Source organism: Colossoma macropomum, unplaced genomic scaffold, assembly GCF_904425465.1.
Source record: "Colossoma macropomum unplaced genomic scaffold, Colossoma_macropomum, whole genome shotgun sequence".
Lineage (NCBI taxonomy): Eukaryota > Metazoa > Chordata > Actinopteri > Characiformes > Serrasalmidae > Colossoma > Colossoma macropomum.
The window spans coordinates 33,864,035-33,886,716 of NW_023494792.1; the positions used below are offsets into that span (position 1 = coordinate 33,864,035).

The following is a 22,682-nucleotide window of genomic DNA, read 5'->3' on the forward strand; positions in this document are numbered from 1 at the left end:
TCCACTGTTGATTACAACACAAGCACTCGAGCAGACTGGGCTTCTCAGCGGTGCGGCCTAGAGAGACCAGAGCTGTGGCAGCCCAATCCAAAGTCCTGGGGACCCCCACACTCAGTACACTGAATTATGTTCTCTATTTTAACACACCTAATCCAGCACATGAGAGGGTTGTTCATTGGTAAATGAGTTGAATCAGGTGTGTCAGATGAGGGGGGTATAAGTAATGTATGGAGTGTGGGGTCTTCAGGACTGAAATCAGGATCCACTGCACTAGACAGTTTCTGGTTAAAGGTTCTGCGAGTAAATGGACTTTGTACCAGAGAGCTGCTGTTTTTAACTCCACGCCCACTGAACATTCCCCGAACACTTAACCCTGAAGTGGATCCTCTGTCCAGGGCCTGCGTGTGTAAACACCCTCAATCAAATTATGTCATCACTGTTCAAAGAAAAACAAGCATCTCCAAAAGTGCAGCTTTACAGGAGACGCAAAAACATTCTTTGCTTTTAATGTAAGTTAATGTAAAAAGATTGTATTCCAAACTATTTTGGAGCATTTTTGTTGGTCCATTCATCATGAAATGAGTTCAAATGACATAGAAAAATGAAAATTGAAAAAACTGGAGATACTTCTTTTTGCTAATTTTTTCCAATTTATTTTGCTAATTTCCATTTTTTGCTGATTTTAGTGCACAATTTCTATTTACATGCTGAGTTAAACCTATTAAAAATATTTTAAAATTTTAATTTTAAATACTTTTTCACAGGGCACATTTTGTGTTTTATTTTTTTCAATTTGTTGCATTAAACAAACAAATAAACATGTACAGAAGTGTTTCCTGTAGATGTGTTTACTTATTTTCACTTAGAAAATCACCAAAACATGTTCTTTGACCAGGGGTGCCTACACTTTTGCTGTTGCTGGAAAGTATAAACAGTAAACGAGTCATTCAACAGAAATGTCCATTTCTGTGTCCCTAGCGTTTACAGATAAATTACACTTTAGAAACATGTTAGGGTTACAATTTATTTAGATTTTAAAATAAAAAAATAAGTTATTTTAACAGTTACACCTTCTTGAGCCTCAATTTAGCAACATTGGTTTTTAAATCAAGTATCTAGAATTCTAAGCACCACAGAAGAGCTCATCCTCACAGTCATGTGTAAAGGGTGAGTGACATATTTTGAGGTAAAAAACGTTTTTCTGCAAATTTAACTACAATCTATAATCTATATATCACTATGAAATATATGACTTAAAGGACATAAAGAAAACAAATGCCAAATAAATATTATAATATATATTATAAAGTTGTGGTCCCCAGGAGTCGTGTCACTGGTGTTACTGCGTAACAAAAAATCTCACTGATGACATCACTTGACTTCCGTTTACCTATTTTCTGAAGATCTATGAAAAAAAGCACATGGTGAGTCCACTGAGTCTTTCAGCCATCAGAAATTTTCTCATTTAAATCATGATTTCATATGAAGCTTTTAGCTGAAGTCACTGGTGTGACCTAACTTAATTCTTAGGTAATTGTAAAAAAATATACAAAACAAATGGATTAAATTACATAATTTTGGTGGATATTTCATGATTGACAACCTGTGGTTTGATTCTCTGTAGCAGCCATCTTATAAAATGCATTATTCATTAAAAATGTCTCTGGTGTTACCTTTCTTATGTGTAACACAAATGAGGATCAGTAACACCAGTGACTCCTATGGACAGATGGTTTCTGTAGAATGACCCAAACAGCACTGAAAGCTTTCATCTTTGAGAGAGAGGAGAAAGTCAAGCTGCTTCAGATCTGAAAACATCCACAGGTGTTTCTGTCCATCCTTCCACTGTGAGAAGACGACTCAGCGCTGTGGGTCTGAAAGGATGTGTGGCTGTTAAGAAGCTCTTACTGAGAAAAGGAAATATAGACAAAAAAGAAGAAAATCTGTAGATCAAGCGAAGAAGCTCTCAGAACAATGGACAATGGACTGACCATCACTGAACGTGTTTGGGATTACTCGAGAAAATTTAACCAACTTCCATGACTGAACTTTGGGGGTGTGGAACTGAATGTATGTGTGTGTGTTCTTCTGGATTTCTATTCTCTAACCACACTCACCTGTATCTGAGATTAATAATGATGCATAACCAGTGTATAAATCAATTAGGCTAATTGTTACAGCTAAATGAGATCAAAACCAAACAGCATAGGGTTCATTAAAAACATGTACACTCTTATCTGGCTAACAGCTACATAGACAGAAACAGATACAGAGATCATTGATCTTCAACATCCTTTATTTCTTCTAGGTAACCTACACATTACAACATCCCCATTAATGTAAAAAAGAATAACACCTTTCTCAAAAATATCTGACCCATCTCATTTACTGTAAATGGCAATTATAGCTTAATTTCATTCTGAATGTTTGTGCGCCCCACTGGGGACGCTGTACGTACCGTCCCGATGAACTACATCCATCATTTGACTTAACATGCTGGTTTTGTTCTGTGCCTTTTTTGAATATTGATCACATAGTTCAAAAATACAGATTGAAACACAAAGATATTACATTTAAAAAAAGAAAAAAGAAAAGATGCCTGTTAAAGTCCAGAGTGCTTTGTAAAATAGTGTTACCACTTCTGTGTATTTCAGGTGTCTGATCTGATTCTTAGGCTGAACACTGGTCAGGGCTGAAGATACTGTATTATCCATTTCTGTGCGCGTTAAAGAAATAGTCCAGTGTCTTTCAGCCTAATTTTTATCTGACGCATCTGTATCATACACTTGATTACACTACAGACAATTTCTGTACTTAAGAAACACATTAAAACATACTTCTAATAGAAGTCAATGAAGCACCTGCCCATTGACCTCTATTATAAACATGTTTCAAGTCATAGGATTTACTAAGCCAAGGGAAACATATCAAAATTGCTGTTTGTGGTAATCGAATGTATTCTAGAGATACATCAGGTAAAGATCAGGTTGAAAGACACTAAAGTATCCTGGTAAAACTCCTAATTCTGTGCGTAATAATGTAAACGTTCAATTTTAAATCAGATACATAATTTATAATAACCCCAAAATGTTAAAAGTAAAAAAAAAATGAAAAACCTTCATAAAATTACTAAATAATAGACCAATTTTTATGTGTTCACAGAAAATAAATGCAAATTAGAACATGGCCTCACATCACAGTCCATTTAACAGGCTAACAGTCTGCACTATACGGCACACTCACCCCTCGCCTAACCACGGTTTGAGACACTGTTCAATGCACAGACAGTTCCTGAAACATGACTAGTCAAACGTAACCATAGAGAAGTAGAATTAAACACATCAAGGCTCAGTACAGTGAAAAAGAATTACACTGCTGATCAAAAGGAATGACCACAAAAATGAACACTGATAGAAACCTTTAACACTCACAAGCACAGCTACTGACCGTAAAACCAACGGGGTTCTGAAATAAAGGCCGGTGTACAACTTTTGCAAAAGAAAAGAAAAAACAAAAGTCACATTAGCAGCAAAAGGCCACTAGACCGTACACTAGTATAACAGAACACTGGGCCTATTTGTACTAGTCTGACTGAAGAACACCTGTAGTAATTGGCTTTGAGTCAAAAGAGAGAAAGAATACTAAACAACATTAAATCATTAACTTTCTAAGTGTGTCAGGCTGTGTGAAACCGCCTCTGGATCTGAGGTAATAATTCATGTTTGTGATTTCACTTTTATAAGCACAGCTCTGTTTCCAAACACTAAATTAGTACTAGCCTTAAATGTTGCCATAGACGCTCTAATATGGCAATATGAGTAACTGATGTAACTGATGATCCCCTAAAATTTGATATAAATAAATTGTCGCTGTCGCACCAAAACCTCTTATCCCTGAAATGGCAACTTTATTAGGGATGCACTGATATGGGAACTCTGGATTTTTCGTGTGTATATCTGCGAAAACTGATACATAAACATGAATAAACGTTAGAAAAATTAGCACTACATCTACTTGAATTAGCTTTAGAGAGAAATACAACATTTATGTCTGTAAGGCTACAATAAAATGAACTAGCAGGGGAAAAAGTTGTGAACGAACATTAAGTTGGCCCGAGAGAGCCGTTGCCATGGATGCCCAGATGGTTGCTAAAGTGTTGCTTTAATGTTGCTACGGTATCGTAGTTGGTTGCTATGGTGTTGTTAGGTTGTTCCTATGGTAGCCCAGGTTGTTGCTAATACACGCGCACACACACACACACACACACACACACAAAGTATGTATATGTGTGTGTGTGCGCTAGTACGTGTGAGACTGTATGTAATGTCTATGAGGGTCTTAGTGACATCATGTGTGCTAGTTAGAACTGAACTCTCTCACGATTCTGCCACTCATTAATTTTCCTACGGGAAAAAAAAATGTGTTTGAACGAATCTTGTATAAAAACTATACAAGTGATTGGTCCCAACAGAACAAGGGCACTAATTCTGTATAGGCGATTGCTAAGGTAGGCCGCTGCTCTGGTATCCGGGGTGGTTGCTAAGGTGTTGGCTAGGCTATTCTAATGGAATCCCAAGTGATTGCTAAAGTGTTGCTATAGGCCATTGCCATTGAATCCCAGGCGATTGCTAAGGTGTTGCTAAGCTGCTGTAATGGAATCTCAGCCATTTGCTAAGGTGTTGCTAGGCTGCTGCTGATGGAATCCCAGGAGGTTGCTAAGGTGTTGCTAGGCCGCTGCTATGGAATCCCAGGTGGTTGCTAAGGCGCTGCTAGGCCGCTGCTATGGTATCCTAGGTGGTTACTAAGGTGTTGCTAGGCCGCTGCTATGGAATCCCAGGTGGTTGCTAAGGTGTTGCTAGGCCGCTGCTATAGTATCCCAGGTGGTTGCTAATATGTGTGTACGTGCCATGTGATGTCTGTGAGGGGCGCTGTGAGAGGTGTCCTTTGTGACATCATTTGTGCTGGCTTTTTCAATACAAGGAACAGTACATTTTTTTTGGATTAATAAACACATCAAATATCAGTTTGAAGTACTGGTCAAATCTAAATATCTCTCTGATACCAGTATTTTCTTTAACATCTGTCAATAACTAAAGGATTCTGTTATTATTGTGCATCCTAAACTTTATATCTAAATAGTTTAAGAGGGAAAAAAACAAACAAACAATCTTAACTCTAATGCAAGTAAATATGAGATTTTATTCCAGGTAATTTTGACCATTTCTATTGGACCATTCAACATCCAATGTAAAGAGCAGCTGGTGTTTTCAAATGGTGATAAAATATACCACACAAAAAAGAGAAATATGTATGTATATATATATATATACATATGAGGTATGAGGTTTTGAAACGACAGCTACAATATAGTACCCAAAGTCCTTTAGGTCACTTTAGGTCACAGTGAACTGTGAGCTATCAGTGATTACCACCTGCTCTGCTATTTGAACGGACTTTGCCACACTGAACGAGGACACAAGGGAATGTTACCTTAGGCAAAACACCCCCCCCCCAACTAAACAGTTTGTTCATGCACGGTTGGCAAGCAGAATAATACATCATATTTAAACAAAATACTGTGGACTATTAACCACACTGCACTCTCTCTCTCTCTCTCTCTCTCTCTCTATATATATATTAATCCAGTTTCTTCAGGACTGTGCAGCTCAGGTTGGCCTCTGCAGGCTGTTTTGTAACGGAGAGATAAAAACACATTTGGCAACGTTTCACATCAATTGCACTGCTCTCAGATAGAGGTCCCTCGATTCTTCGTTAAAGGTACACTAAGCAGTTTCCCCCATTGTGCTTGTAAGTCATTTATTGCTAGCTAAGATGAAAGTGACATCGATGGTCACATGGCTTAAGGACAGGAACTACCCACCAGTGGAACCTAGCAGGAATCCTGACAGTGGAAAAGAGGAAAGGCTTTTTTTCTGCGTCTTAATGGCAGAGTTGAGCCTTCAGATTGCACCATTCTACACACAGTAAAGCACCAATTTTAAATGGAAAGATTCTGTTTTAGTCTTTATGAACAGAAATGGTATAAAATGACTGGGTTTAAACAGTTCAAAATGAAATAAAAACTGTGATAGCAGTTCAATTTTTCAAATTAAGGTCTCTGTTGTGGTAATATTTTCCAATGTTGTTTATCTAGTTAAGTCCACTTACATACCTTTTTTGGCTGTTATTAATTGACCAGTTGTGACCCACAACCAATTAATTTGCTTAAACTGTATTACCATTATCATCACTTATTATTATTGTTGTTATTATTATTATTAGTAGTAGTAGTAGTAGTAGCATTATTAGTACTAGACTTGTCACAATCATGACATTTTCACTAACAATTCATTGCAATTAACAATTTAATTGCCTGGTTTGGCTGTATTGCTTCCTAGCTGTTGATGCTTAGTAGCTTCCAACTGATGACAGAAACAACTCAAGCTCAAGTAAACAAACATTACCCACCGCTGGCCTCTAAAGGTGTTATATCACCAGACAGCAGTTAGAACGTTCCTAATGTGTCTCAATAACTTAGTTTTCTATTTTTTTTAATTGCCATGTATTTACCCCAACCCAACTGATAAAAGCACACCCAATTCAGTTCTATATGTTGTGACGCAACCATATAATAACTAAAATAATTACAGTCAGCTCGAGTAACTGCGGCAGACCTAAATAGAGTAAGTTTTATTCACTCCTACTAGGTGAAACTCACACATACACAGTTAAATAAGACTCAGCTGTTCTATAGGAATAAGTAATTTACTGAAAACCAGCTATCATGAAGTACCTTTGTAGTACCATGAATGGAAAACACTATTTAGTGTACCTTTAAAGTGAGCTTGAAATTTTTGGCAGTTTTGTGTCAAAAGCAGCCTTAATGGACACACTAACACTGACTAAATACAGTAATGCAATAAAAACACTAACAGAAAGCACAGGATCGCTTCCCACCGTCTTTGTTCCTCTCTGAACATGATTCCGTATGGCACATGGAATGGTTTGGCATCAAACACGATAACAGCGCAGTTTGCACACGATTGGACAGTGACACAGCTGTTGCTGCTTTGGCTCTGTATTGCAGCGCACTGGATTTGAAATGAAGCAATACTTTGGATTATTGTCCTGCTACAATATGAAATATCTTCTACAGAGATTTCAGACATTCTGGTTATTTAAGCAGTTAAGATGTTTCTGTTCACTTCTGAATTCATCCTGCTGCTGATGGTCACATCGTCAATAAAGACGAGCGATCCAGTTCACATCATCTATCAGATTAGAAGCCCTGCCAGCGGTCACACATGCTCATACAATTAACCATGTTTCATATATGAGGTATTCTGGAACGAGCAATTCATTTTTCCTCACATACCTTTTAAGCTTAAGGTTGAAGGGAAATCCCACTGACTTTTTAAAACGTTGTCATAAATCTATTATTAAAATGTAAACAAAGCCATTCAGAGTGTTTTTATGTGAAATGGTGAATTGAAGAGAATCTTAGTGAATCAGATTTCTTTACAGTGGTGGTGAAAGGAACCAAGTGACCAAAAACGCCATTTTATTTAATATCCAAAACATACAGTGGACATTTTTTATCAATTCTTTTTTTTCTTTTTTATTGGTTTGGAGGGGTGCTACTGTGCCTAACAATGCCCTGTATATAACCTCTCTCCCCTGAATGGATGAATAATAATAATTAATCTCATCTCAAAACTATTATAAAACAATGTCTCAAGCATCAGGCAATGCATTTCTAACCATTTAGGTTTAAAAACATTCTTAGGAACATTCTTAGAGCTTTTAGAGGCATTAAATGCTTGATTCCCATCACGACCACTGGGTCAGGAAGTTTCTCTAGAATGGAACATTCCAGGTCAAACCATCCACATGACTGTGTTTACATCTTGATGGTATCAACAAATCAATACCTTTTTAATTTACATATTATTCATTAATAAGATTTTCGCCCAGATCTCTAAGGATTTTGTGTGTTAATCAGCAAAGTGTAGCTTGACTTTTCTGTTCTTAGACTTCTATCCTTTGGTTAACCCTCTAAACTCAAGCTGTAATATTTTTTATGGTTGTCTTATTATTTGTCTTCTTCATGATCTAAAGGTTAGGGTTAGGGTCCTCCATCATCCATTACCACAGTTTTCCAGGTTGTTTTCTATTGTAAAGTTAACCACTGTGTTCTTGCTTAACTATGTACCAAACTGCTGGCCTGAGTTTGCAATCCTCTGTTTTTTTCTGCACTTTTACCTCATTTTTATTATTTCATTTCAAATCCAAAACAGCACAGATCGCGCCACCATCCAACTGCTTTTGAACTGCGAACGAAAACGTCAAAAACTCTACATGTAGGTACAAAACCAAACTGAAAGAGCACCCTTTGAGACAGGTATTTTCCTAACACTAGCACACACCTGCAACGTCAAAAACTCCTTTTTTTTTATTTAAAAAACCTAACAGTCACTAGGAATAACGTCTTACAAAACAACTGAGTCGGGATGTCCTTGAGATGAGACAGAGGAACTTAACTTTGGCACACTGAAGGTGGCTTTAACATGGCGGTGAGAGGGATGGCTATGGCAGTGTAGGGATGGGGCTTTTCCTCTCATAGTCCTTTGTTAAAGTAGACTCTCTCCACTCCTGGATGACTCGCACGGATCTTTTCCTGAAGCTCGGGCTCCAGACGGCTCAGGGCCATGGAGCTGCGGGTCACACGGTGAAAGAGACACATCAGATTCAGACATTCACACCATAAAGCAACAAGGTCTAACGCTGCGTTTACATTGGATCACAACAGATCGCATTTATTTTCAGTGTCCATCATAAGCGTGTCCAATCTGGGGGATGCAGTATGTCGAAGAAGTTGAACGGTGCTGAACTGTAATGCAAACAGACCTGGCCAAAGAGATGCGTTTAACCAATCAGAAGGCAGATCCAATTTTGATCACCAACATCCAGTGAATAGCTGCTGCATGTTCCTATGCAACTTCACTGATTTTTCCACAGCTCTCCTACGAACACTGCTTAACACAAGTCTTCCTTTTGTGTTAACATTAATAATATTGATGATTATTATGCTAATAAATGCCACTGTGTCAATGACGTTCCTTTACATAGCTTTGTTTTTATCAAGACAGCCATCAACTGAACCGCTCATTTAAAAAGCGGTAACGGAACGACAGGGCTACAGTCATGGTGTCTTAGCAACATGCAACGGAAGCAGCTGACCTTCAGGGTTGGGTTTCGGATGCCTTAAGGGGTCAAACTAGAAAAATGCATTAACGCAGTTTAGAAAATTAACAGTTTAGCACTTTGACACCTCTAATTTAAACTGTTTTACCTCTAAGATGCAAAATTCAAGCAGGAGGACGATTAGCTGAACATTGACAGCAAGTGATAAACAATGACCTCTGCCCCCAAACCTGTATCTGCCCAATGTCAATCAATGTTTTGGAAAATAGTAGTTTGATCAAAAAAGTCAAGGCATTTATTACAGAAATATTTTCTAAGCCAGGCTTGATTTTACATGGGACGCCCTCGTAGCACTTATTACAGGCAACTGAGGTGTGTGTAAGTGTGGTGGTAGTGGTGGTGGGGGTAGGGTGCCACACCGGACCAGCTTAACTAACCATTCAGAGCAATAAAACCTGTTAATTTTCAATGTGTCGCTTTAAAAATAAGGTCAATGCAGAAGCACCACCTGCTTGTCCCTGTAAAACAATAGTTCGCTGGCAAATACATTCAGGCAACAATTTACAACAAATGCAGCTGATCTGCCAAGAACCATTCGGTGTCTGAAGTTTGGTTCTTTAGTTCTGTGCTGGAGCAACGAACCTAATGTAAGTAATGTAAACTTATAGTCCACCAATTAGCCTCACTCACCATACAAACTGAGTCTAGTTATTAAATAATAATCCCAAACAGACTTGAGTTGTGTGGTTGCAGACACTATTACATACTGTTGTCTACAAAAACGGACAAAATATGTACAGATAAAATTCAGGATTCAGGATTCTGCTACTGTTTTTATGTATACTTTTGTCCGAGACTGTTTGAGGCAAGTAATGGTTTATATATGCAGTTTGCACAATGCTAACTGGTGACTATTATCTTGCATTACTTGTTAGCTCCATTAGTTCCAGAGCAAAAATAAAGAAGCAAACCTCAGACAGGAAATGCATCTCAGCTGATCGATTACATTTTGGTAAAACTGTGTAGATCTGATTTTTGTACTGAACTGTTGCTTTAAAGTAGTGACCTCACTGAGCTCATTTAAGAAATGTAAATGTAATACATCGAACCAGCTCTTGTTTTATTGAGAAACTACACCTGAATGTTGAGGTTAGCAGAGTTTGAAACGGCTGTTTAAAGCTTTCTCACCTCTTCTGTGGGAACAGTGCACAGCATAGTGGAGTGGCGAAGACCAAGCTATGCAGAAAAAAGGAAAGACAGTCACAAACAGCCTTTGTTGAAAGGCTATTAGAAACACTGTAAATGGCCATTTATTACACCACCAATCTATCTTTGGCAACTCACCAAAATCCCACCAAGCCGACCTGAATGGGTGCACTCATCCATGGGAACCTCTGAAAAGATGAGAAAAAAGAAATCAACCCAGCAACCACTGCAGCGCTTCTGTGGGGCTATTGTGAGCGTTAATGTACGCACTGGGATGTAAAACACTGAGGCCCTTACTGAGCATGCTCCGTTCAGACTATTCAACTACTGCCCTGAAACACAGGCATACAGAACGAAAATTACGTTGGAAGAGCAAATACCTTAAGGAAAGCCTTCTTTTCCAATGAGTTCATTAAAAATGGTGGAATAGCTAAAAGAAAAAGAAAAAAAATATTAGACTTTGGCAGCTTAATTACAAACAGCCTGAAATCCAGTTCTTGAGTGCTCTTCACACCTGACTCCTCTTAAACAGGGCTTGATGATTAGGAGAGGAGATGAATCAGACATGATACAGCAGGGAAAACATGTTTTAACAGTGCAGGGTGGCGGCCTGGAACAGCAGCTCTGTGTATTGAAGCTCTTTTTGGTTTTAAATGCTAGTCTATATGACAGTTACATGTTCAGTGGACTGGAATTCTGAAAGGTTCTTTCTTTCTTTCTTTTTATCTGTCCATCCGTCTATCTCTCTATCCAAACACTGACCTATATCTATCCATCTATTCATCTATTCATCCATCTATCTATCTATCCATCCCCATCTACCCATCTACCTATTTATTGACCAATATTTATCCATCTTTTATCTTTCCATCCATCCACTCATCTCTTTCTCTATCCACAACTTCCCACATTTCTACCTACCTATCTACCTACCTACCTACCTATCTATCTATCTATCTATCTATCTATCTGTCTATATATCTATCTATCACTCTCTCCATCCATCTCTATTTACCAAACTAGCTATATCTATCCATCCTTTTATCCATCAAGCAATCTTTCCTTCTATCTATCTATTGATCCATCTCTCTTTCTATCTATGCATCGATCTATCATCTATCAATTCATCCATCAACTCATCCACGCTCATCTACCCGTCTATCTCTCTACTGACCTATATTTATTCATCTATCATCCATTTTCTATCAATCTATCTGTTATCTATCCATCCATCCACTCATCTCTTTATCAATCAAACTTCTCATATATCTATCTATTGACCTATATCTATCCGTCTACCTATCCATCCGTCTATCTGTGTACCTATCTGTCTGTCTGTCTGTCTATCCGTCTATCTGTGTACCTATCTGTCTGTCTATCTATCTGTCTACCTCTGTCCATCCGCCTATCTGTCTACCTATCTGTCTACCTATCTGTCCATCTGTCTACCTATCTGTCCATCTGTCTATCTATCTGTCCATCTGTCTATCTATCTGTCGACCTATCTATCTATCTTTCTATCTATCTGTACATCTGTCTACCTGTCTGTCTATCGACCTGTCTACCTATCTGTCCATCCGTCTATCTGTCTATCTATCTGTCTACCTATCTGTCTACCTATCTGTCCACCTATCTGTCCACCTATCTATGGTGCTCTCTCCATCTGTCTCTCTCTATTCATTTATTTACCAAGCTATATCTGGGATTCTTTTTATCCATCAAGCCATTATTACATCTAACTATATCTATATCTATGTACTTTTCCATCTCTTTTTTTATCTATACATTTATCCATCATCCATCTATCTGTCCAGCTAACTATCCATCCATCTGTCCATTCATCTATTCATCTAAATGACATTTCTTTAAAGGAATAAAATACTGACCCATTCCAGGAGAGGCCATGAGGATTCTGGAGATGACCACCTGTGAGATTGCCTGTTGTGCTGCGTTTGTTGACTCCCCTAACCGGTTATCATTCTCATCTGTGACTGGAATGCCGTGTTTCAGCTCCCTGTGAGTGAGACACAGTACAAACGCTCAGTGGAGGGTAAACCATACACAAAGTCCACCATCCTAACAGACCAGATATACAACATCAGTAGGTAAAGGGAGAACCCATGAACATCAAAGCAGTTTGATTTCTTGGTTTGAAAACTGATCGTACCTTTGCCTCATCAGTGGAATATTGATACAGTTAGCAGCAGCTACAGCAGCAAACGGCACAAAGCGTCCTACAAGTGGAGAGACATGCTGGGAAAAAAAACCCAAAAAAAACACTGAGTTAAATTATGGGGAAAAACATGACCACTCTAATTATCTATGCTGCCCTGGAGAGTGGGAAGGATTTAAATTAGCCAATGTATTTTTACACCACACTCTGACATGCAGAGTGTAAATTAACATGAGCTATTTTTACTGCAATTATTGAAACTGCTGTGAGGTTAAAAGTACACAATAGTAGAATAAAGATCTAGAAACTGTGTTAAACTGTGGCCTGAACGTGCTTACGCAATGAGACAGTTTGCCCTCAAGTCTCTTATCAAGATCAGAGTAATTACCAGATAAATAGGTTAATGAGTAAATATCCATGTGAAGGTTAAGGTATGGCTGGACTATATATTGTCTATACTGATACATCGCAATACTGACACACCTTGGTACTGCATTTCAGTTTTTCCAACATTTTAGCGTAATTCTGAGCCGTATACCAGTTCATCCTCAGGTATATGTTTCGTCATAACCATTCTAGGTAACCATGCCACAAATAAGCGCAGAAATGTGACGAACAAACAGTGCAAACCATGCTAACGTTATCCCCTTTAGCTGGATGGCTGCGCCAGGGATGTTTCAGTCAGGCTTCAAATGAAAAAGAAAAAACAGCAGACCCTGCTGTCTTGTCTGCACCTGAAGTCGTCCAATGTGTTTTTGAGGTAGCAGACATAAAAGAATTGCCAGTCTTTTGGGGTTTGCTTCAGCCTAACATAGACCCCAGATAACTTTGCAATTCTATTTCCTCTGAATCCCCCGGGTAGCCGCCTGACTTGGTCAGCTGCACCAAATGAGGACACAGTCAAGGCTCAAGCCCAGTAGACCAGCTGGTACTGATAGCTGTATAAATATAATATTTTCCACATTCCAGCAGTGTCTGACGGTCAGAGGGACGAGTGTAGGGGACACACATATAATATAATATATATATATAAGACAAACTAGAAAATTAGTGAAGCTGAAGTTTGCGTCTTATTTGAATTTCCCATTCCGCCTTAAATGGTACAGCTGTTACATTCAGGCACCAGTACACCCCGATAAAGGTGCATTTATAGTTCAGTTTTGTTTTTAATGTTTTGCACAATTAAAATATTTCAGACTTGGTTGTTACTTAAGCGTCTAAAACAGTTTTATTTGAAATTTTTTTATATATATTTACATACACAGTTTATAACCATACAACCATAGTATATGTCACTCGCTACGAGCTTCAAATCTTTCTAAAAGGACAGTTTGAAGACCATTAAAAAAAATCTGCTGTCTTTCTGCAAATGTGTTTTCTGTTAATGTTTACAATACTGTGTGAAGTTTTCTTTTGAGTAATTTTAGGGAAGAACGGGCTCATTAACTTTCTTTTTACAAATCCATATGATAACATGATAGATTGAACATTATCAACACTGTTCAGCTCTAGTTTCTGTGTATAAACACTGCTGGAGAGTACTGAGTGCAGAGTGAATGTCTGATGGATGTTACCTTTGCTAGTGCGTTGAGTCCTAAAGCCGTGGCGACCGCTCCTGTAGTCGCAGACACGTACGCTGTGCAGAGCTGACTGAACAATAGACCGTTCAATGTTATCATTAATGCATTGTGGGATGTGAAGGAAACACAGAGCATTCTGCACTGAGTGACAATCTGCAATGCAAATGAATTTCTGAAATATCCACTCACTTCACTGTAATGGGAGCATCTCCACTGCGGTTGGTGTAATTAACTATTGCATTGAAGGACTGATTGATCCACTGCCAGAACAGCACTGCTGGGGTTGTCCTGTTGTTTTAAGAAACAAAAAGCTTTGTACTGAATTATTAGAGACACTATACTATCACTCAGACACAAATGTGCGACACAGGTGCGCTCTAGTTTATTTACAGTTAAATTACAAATAATGAACACACATATGCTGTAAAGTACAACCCCATTTCCAAAAAAGTTGGGATGCTATGCAGAATTTAAATAAAAATAGGATACAATGATCAAATCATGTAAACTTTTGAAAAATATTTTTAAAAGAAAATACTACAAAGACAACATATGAAATGCTGAAACTGAGAAATTTTGTAACTTAGATGTTACAAATATATTTTAATGAATAAAAAAAAATCTATTATATATATATATATATATATATATATATATATATATATATATATATATATATATATATATATATATATATATAAAATAACAAAGTAACCCACTCAGGCAGTCCTGACAGCAGTTTGTGTGAATATATCAAGGCACATACAGTGATTCCTGACTGGGGCTGTGCTTTGCCGCTGCTCACCTGTAGAAGGTCATCATGCAGCCGGTGATGGTCATGTTCATGGGGACCTGAGCGGACATGCGGCCGATCACCAGCATCTTCTCCCCCGTGTCTGGATGAAATGCTGAGTCAAAAATATACTTTGCCCTCCAGAGCTCATCTTCTGTCAGACCTGGGGTCACCACCCCCTGTCTAGGGAACAAAAGATTAAATGAATGAATATATTTGCAGCCTTGGTTTTATCATAAAACATTTTGTTGAGGTCAAAAAAAGTTCAAATAATACTAATAATATGAAATTTAGTTTGTTTTGCTGCTGGTATATAAGGGCCTGAGAATCAACACAAAGGCTATGAACAGACTCTCTCTAGAGTTTGTGACTAACAGAACGGATCTACAGGCCCTCTACAGTGTACTGTACGTTAGCTTTAGCATAAGCTAACGTCTTTTACACATCCTTTTCAGCAGAAGGGTTGGCACCATAATCAGGAGATTGCGAGTTCGATCCCTGGTGATGCTACAGCCATCTGTAGCTGGGAGTCCAAGAGAGCACAATTGGCCTCGCTCTCTCTGGGTGGGTAGGATGTCCCCTCCTTCTCCCCCCAACCCCTTAACGTGATGCTAGTCAGTGCAGGTGTCTGTTAGCTGACGTAACAGATCTGGCGGTTGGCGCTTTCCTCCGAGTGCGTTCGGCTGTCCAGTGACGTTGCGTGAGCGGCAGTTCGAAAAGAAGCGGTGGTTGGCTTCACAGGTCTCGGAGGAAGCCTGTGTTAGCCTTCACCCTCCTAGCGCTGGTAGTATCGTGTGAATGGGGGAGTCCTGACTAGCGGGTGGAATTGGCGACGACTAAATTGGGGAGAAAATTGGGTAAAAAAAAATAATAAAAATTGTATTTTCTAAGCTGTTCTGCCTCCACACCCCGTCTCGTCTCCAGGCTTTTTATTTTATTGTTCTGTTATAAAACTTTAGGTTATGAAAAGGTACAAATAAGTACATTTCACCAGGAAAAAAACTTACTTAAGGTTCACCATTAGACCCTAAAAACACTGTTGTACCTTTGAGGGAACATTTACATTGTTTGTACCCTGATGAACAAAAATGTACCTGCACTCTACCTTTATTTCTAACAGTGTAGTTACTCTACTGTTATGGCCACAACATGACTGATTCACTAATGCCCCAGTGCTTTTTAATCCATTATCAAAAACTTGCCAAAAGTGGAATGAATGATGACTCAAAATCTATTGAATGTAACCAGCAGATGGCGAACGTCTGCACTTTCACTCCATATTCAGAGTATAATAACACAATACTGCTGAATCAGACCAAAATAGTCCTACTGAATTGTGAAATCTGACATTTCATGCTGCATATGAATGTAATCTAATTCACATCAGCTCAGAGATTTACACCCTTAGCATTCAGCCAGTCAGCGAATGGCTCAGGTACCTGTAATCCTGAATGATCCTGTGCGCCTTCTCGAGCTGTTCATTGGACAGGAGGATGTTGCGGGGGTCTGTGACGGTGAAGAAGTGTTTCGCTCGGCCTATGAAGGTTCCCTGATCCCAGCGAGGTTCTTTGATGTTTATGGAGGTGGAGAGCTCGGCCGCCATGGTGACTACGGTACAAAATTGGGAGAGAGGTTCAGTTAAAGCTCAGAGGGGTTCGGCAGGTTAAACACGTTCCACATTCGTGTGCAATCAGAAGCCTGAGGGTCATAATGTTAACAAGCTCAGGTGAGAAAGCCTTGAATAGCATGGCTTAATATTCAGTGTATTTTTTTATAACAGCCTTTGAGAGAGCAGTGATCACATGACGATTGATTTTAGGGTCTTTTGATGACCACACCAGTCACCCGTGTCCTAAACTAACACTGGACAAAAAGTACACTCCTGTTTTTTTTCCTCCTACAGAACAATGCTAGACACGAAACTCTTCCCCGGATTACCCGCTGCTGAATCAGCACCAAGTTGCTATGGAAACAGCTGACCAGCCAACCAGGGAGGATTTGAGTTCACCTCCTCTGAAGCGCACGGCAGCAGCAGGCGGCTTGATTTTCAACCAGGCCGTGTTCTCTCACGTGAACGGCTGCTCTACAACTGCAGCGAGAGACACAGGCAACAGGCCAAGAATGCCACAGAACTGAAAGAGGAAAAAAGGCCGGTGTAGTCAATGCTGAACGAGAACGAGAGGTGATGTAAGATCTCTTAGCGTAAGGCGGTCTTGTTTGTTTTTAAATGGCCAATAGAATTTAAAGCATACAAGACCACCTTGTTACTGAGGGTCCATACCAAACTGAAGCTGCAATACCAACTACAGACATTATACAGTATATCACTGTTGTCAGAACAAAACCCTGTATCTCCAAAATGGTAACTTTACAGGAGAAGGAAAAAACACACTTTACTTTTACTGTAAGTCAATGGAACCAGACTGTTTACAAACAACTTTTGGGCCGTTTATTTTGGTTAATTAATCCTGAAATTCACACACAATGTAAAGGACAACAGGCATTCTCAAATTATGTCAAAAACTGAAAAACATCACAAATAGAGCTACAAGGTTTTGTTCCGACAGCAGTGATATATGTCAGTTATGAGGAGCTGGGCTGCCTTCTGTCCTGAGAGGACCTTCTGTTATTGTTGGGATGGTGTTATACAGACCCAGACAAATGTGTTTAGGCTGGCTACTGAAATTTAAGGTTCTAAAAGGGACAGACCAAAACATTTGAGTACCGCCTGACACCAAAACATGAAATGTATCACCCATGTTTTCATATTTTCAGTTATATAACACAACCCTGACGTCCACCTTTGCAGCAAAGCAACAAAAACTGTCATCTTACACCTAATGTAATGACTCTTTTTAATCTGTTTATTTTACATTTTGTCCTAAAACAAACATTAGACATACCAGAGGCTTTCAAAAATGTACAAAATGGAAAATAGGTGGTATAAAGTGATTGTCAGTGATGAAATAACAGTCTAGTCATTTCAATGTGGCATCTGACTGGTGCAAAAAAGCAGGGGTGGGCGACATGGCAAAATAAAATATAATATCACAATAGGTGACATTTACATAATACACAATATGTACCATGATATTTAGTTGTTTTCTGCAACTGAAAATGAAATTAGACCAAAAAAAAAAAAAAGTTGAAAAACGATTTTTTACTAAACGTTATACACTTATTACTGCACAAAATAATGCTAATTTGTAATAAGATATGCAGTTGGTCAGTGTTCTGTTCTGTACTGTACTGACGATATTCACAATAAGAGAAAAGCATGTTATGATGTAATTTATCATGATAATGATATAATATTGTCATATTATTCACCCCAACAAAGAAGTATAAAATTTTGCTGCTCTTTTCGAAACTGGAGCCCCCTTTGAATTCTTTTTTCACTTGCCCTCACCCACTTTGATTCACCACCCGGACATGGGTCACACCTGTTTTACACAAGTGGCCAGTCAGTGCAGAAGGGGAAACGTAGCCCACTTGCCCTCAGCAAGAGCTGCTCCCCAATTCAGAGGCTGCATTTGAAGGCCGATTGCGTCACAGCGGCGCGACTAGCCTGTCCCATTTCGAAGGCTCCTTTATACGCGGCCAAGAGATGTGTCCTTTTTTCAATGGCAACCCGTTGGATTCTTCGCCAGCCAACATATCCCGAGATTCATTGCGTGCCGGCAAAGATTCAAGAACATGGCGGCATCAGCAGAGGAAGAGCACACTTTTAAATGAATGTACTAGGTTTAAACTGATTCGAAAAGTAAACGATACAAATGTTAAAAAGCCTCACTGAATGTGGTTTGAAGCAAAACGTATGCTAACGTTTTGTTTTGTTTTAGGGAAAAAATAAAAACAAAGTTTCTGGCTCTAAAAACTTCAAAAGAACTAGAGCTCCGTTGTAAGGCAGACCATCTCATTTTAGTTCAACCTTCTAGGTCTACGCAGCCTTCGAAGGACACGCCTTCATAGACCGCATCCTTCGAAGGATGCAGCCCCTGAACTGGGACACAGTGTAGGTTAGCCTGAGCGAGCTAATCGGCTAGCCATGCAAGCTTTGCAATGCAAAACACTTTTTTTTTGAGTCTAAAACATAAAATTTGCGAATAATCGCTTTGTCTGGTTATGAACTTTGGTGTAGAGCTGTGGTGTGGTGCCTTCCTTGTTGCTGTCAGGCGTGTAGCTTTCAGAATGCTAACTAGCCGACTAGCAGAGGAAAGCGGTGCGGTTGTATTAGCAGTCATGGATAACAAAGCCCAGCAAATTGAATGATTTGATTTTGAAACAATAAACCATTTAAAGTTGTTTACTGATATGGCTGAAAATAATATTCATCCACTATTATTTCAGATCTGAAAAGAGAAATGTGTTTGCCACAAAACCAAAAGTCACTAATTTGGGAAAACACTCCTTTTTTTTTATTTTTAATGATATGATGAATTGTGAACGACATGGCCAGAACCATGAACTAACAGGGAAAAGGTTACTTCTGTTTTCAGTTTCACTTTAAGGAACTCTTAAGCTTCACAGAGGTTCTCTTATTTTGTAATTGCTGCCAACCTGCAAATCACATGACGTCCAAACGGCTGCATGCGCCTTCATGCCTCTACATTTCTGACAAATTAAATTTCCTTTTCTGTTGCTCTGTGTGTAGCTTTAGCACCAAACGGAGAAACTCTGGAGGCACTTTGTCTCTTTTTTCAGTAAAGGGTCAAAATAAATATAGATATAATTTATGATGTAGATTTTCTCTTAAGTATCAAACATGGGTGCTGAATTTCACACTGCAGTGTCAGGCAGTACTGATATGATGGTCTGTGTGCCTTTGGGGACTGAGTTTTAGCACCCAGACCAGATTACATCCTTCGAGTGCCTAAGCAGCACTGCTGATCTTGTTTCAGTGCTATTTTTAGTGCTATATACACTTGCAAAACCACTCAACCTCTTCCAGAACTTGTAAGTTGCCTTAAATTGTCTTAAAAGCACAAAAATAGCCTTATTTTTAGCATATCACTGAAAACACAGGGAAAATTTTCATTTAAAGCAAACAGAAATGCCACATTTTCACATCTGCCACTGATTCCAAATAGCGACTATCTGGTATCTGAGATATTATCTAACTTTTCTTCTGGAACCACTGGGTACTGGTATTAGCATATGATTTGAATTAATCATATCCATCTGAATTGGCAGAGTTATTCACGGATTAGAAATGTCCTGTTTTTACAGAGCTGCATGGAATGAACCCAATGATATCTGTAGGAAACATAATACACTCTCCACTTCAGTGTGTTGTCAGTATCACTTGTACTGTAGCTACACATCTAGCATTACTAGATACAGTGCTACAACCACTAAGAAATGCATAAAGCTGGTGAGAGTTTTTTGGTTTGCTTCAAAATATGTCCCACTTTGCACCTGGTTCTGCTCTAGCATACACTGTAGTGCATCAGTCTCAATCTTGAGATTTGCTTTGGCCAAACCTTGTTTATGCTGTGGCTTATTGTCTTATTCACTGCAGCCAATGAAATGAATGGAACAAGTCTCAAAGGCCCATATCCACAATTTTTAATTTCATTCCCCCCTTGAGGTTCATTTACAACACTTACAAGTGATAATTTATACACTGACAGCACCCGTAATTCATTTTTGCATGTCCATTTTCCATTTTTAGAATTAAACAGGCTGTTTTTGTTACTGTGCCTTTAAGACTGATGTAAACTCTGATTGGCTAACCTGATTCACACCTCAGTCCAACTGCAGTCCAGGCTGAAACACTCCTTATAACTTCAACATGAATGGGCGGGGCTAAACTGTTGTAGGCTGAAAAGGTGGACCTGTTTAAATGTGTTGCTTCTTCTGACATCACAAAATGGATCATGCCCAAAACAGCCTTTTTTGCATCTTCGTTTTAATATACACTATATAGTCAAAAGTTTGTCGCCCCTCCTAATTATTGAGTTCAGGTGTTTCAGCCACACCCTCTGCTAACGGGTGTATAAAGTCAAGCACATAGCCATGCAATTACCATAGAGATTAGAATAGGTTATACTAACAAGCCTGAGTGACTTTTCATACAGCACTGTCACAGGATTTCATCTTTACTACAAGTCAGTTCATGAAATTTTTGCCCTGCTAGATCTGCCCTAGCCAACTGTAAGTGCTGGAGTAGGGTAAAGCATGCCACCATGGTATTGGGTTATCTGGGGTGATTGCTATCAGAATGCATAGACTGATATATCCGCAAAAGGAAAAGGAGGGCAACTCTATATTAATGCCCATGATTTTGAAACGGGATGTCCAACAACCTGTTATAGGCATGATGTTTAGGAGTGATGGTGACAATGACCATTTGTTTTTTCCATGATATGGGTCCTTTAACTACCAGTCATAACATGCCAAACAGAGTCTTTGAGTCAGGCTTGTGCAACAGCACGGTGAGATTTCTCATGAACAACTGCACCAAAGATGGCTGCAGGAGCAGCACTGGAGAACTACAGCAGACTGTCTCTTTCAGCTGCGTTCAGCCTCAAACCTCAGAGCAGATCAGCATTAAGATTAAGGGTTTTTTTTGGCCATTCAGATTCTATGTATATTCACCAAATCATATCAGCGTTTTGCTACTGAGGCCTTTGGAGCAAAGTGTGTGAGGCCAACATGAACTTTGATCACAGAGATGTTCTCACTCTTATCCAACACGGCGCGCGCTCACATTTCAGTTCAATAAGGTCTTGATTAGCTAATTAAGTCTCGTGGCAGCAGAGCTGGTTTGTGCCCTATTACTGCTGCGTTTTGAATAAAAAGCAGTAATGCATGCAGCAGAACGAGTCGACTCGCGTGCAATCCGTGTTTGGTAATTGCATCATTCATTCTGCACCGTGCGGATGGAGTCCGGCCCCAAACCAGTCAGTACTGGTTACAGAGATTCAGCATCTGAATGGACCAAACCGCAGTCCCCAGTTTGGGCTGGAAAAAAAAATGTGTAAGCCCAGCATAACAGTCGCTGCAGATCGCGACCACCTGAAGAAACGCCAGGCGTTCATTATTATTATTAATATTATTATTAAATAAATCTCCGACTCCAGCTGTGCAGCCGCTGCGCTGCCACATCGCCACATCGCCCAGCCGCTGGATGGCGAGCTGGACCCGCCGCCGCAGACCGGCTCATAAAAGCGCTGCGATTTTCAGCGCCGCATGACAGAGAAGTTCAGTATTGTGTGAAACCAAAGGCAGAAATGCGCGATTAGCGGTACTTACAGTCCCAGTCCGTCCGCTCAGCCCAGTCACAGCACTGCCACTGAGTCCGGCGGCTCCCAGCTCATTTAATATGCAAGCGCGGAAGAGCAGCGCCGCATTTCAAACTAAGAGTTTCGGGTTTCCTTTAAAATAGCGTCCGGCTACAAGCGCGATCTTCGCCACGAGCAGGGGTTTCTGCAGAAGTCCGGGGTATATTTTTTTCTGGACTGTTATCTTGAGATCATGACTTATTTGCCTTGTGATCTCAAAATAACAACAGTTGTTCTCTTGATGTCACAACTTGTTTTTCTCATGATCTCAAGATTATCAAGATTATCACATTATCTCGAGAAAACAACTTTTGTTATCTTGAGATCACATAATCTTTGCCCCAAGCAGGGATTTCTACAGAAGTCCGGAGTATATTTTTCCTGGGCCGTTATCTTGAGATCATGACTTATTTATCGTGTGATCTTAAGATAACAATGGT

At 39.3% G+C, this 22,682-nt stretch overlaps 1 protein-coding gene across 1 annotated transcript; it reads right to left on the reverse strand.

The window, feature by feature from the left end:
• Positions 1-2,278: 2,278 nt before the first annotated feature.
• sfxn1 (sideroflexin 1) lies at positions 2,279-22,335 on the reverse strand. Its single transcript, XM_036576941.1, has 11 exons — positions 22,214-22,335; positions 16,396-16,564; positions 14,969-15,139; positions 14,353-14,451; positions 14,158-14,233; positions 12,578-12,663; positions 12,297-12,424; positions 10,791-10,840; positions 10,549-10,598; positions 10,393-10,440; positions 2,279-8,714 (listed from the first exon to the last, which is right to left on the reverse strand). The coding sequence occupies exons 2-11, from the start codon at positions 16,557-16,559 to the stop codon at positions 8,618-8,620; spliced, it is 969 nt and encodes a 322-aa protein (XP_036432834.1). The 5' UTR covers positions 16,560-16,564; positions 22,214-22,335; the 3' UTR covers positions 2,279-8,617.
• Positions 22,336-22,682: the final 347 nt, after the last annotated feature.

Excerpts from the sequence above, each read along its gene's own strand:
- sfxn1 (XM_036576941.1), bottom strand. The coding sequence starts at position 16,559 with ATGGCGGCCGAGCTCTCCACCTCCATAAACATCAAAGAACCTCGCTGG. Across the intron at positions 14,452-14,968 it reads TGCATGATGACCTTCTACAG|GACAACCCCAGCAGTGCTGT; the intron begins GTGAGCAGCGGC and ends TTAAAACAACAG. Across the intron at positions 10,441-10,548 it reads GTCGGCTTGGTGGGATTTTG|CTTGGTCTTCGCCACTCCAC; the intron begins GTGAGTTGCCAA and ends TTTTCTGCATAG.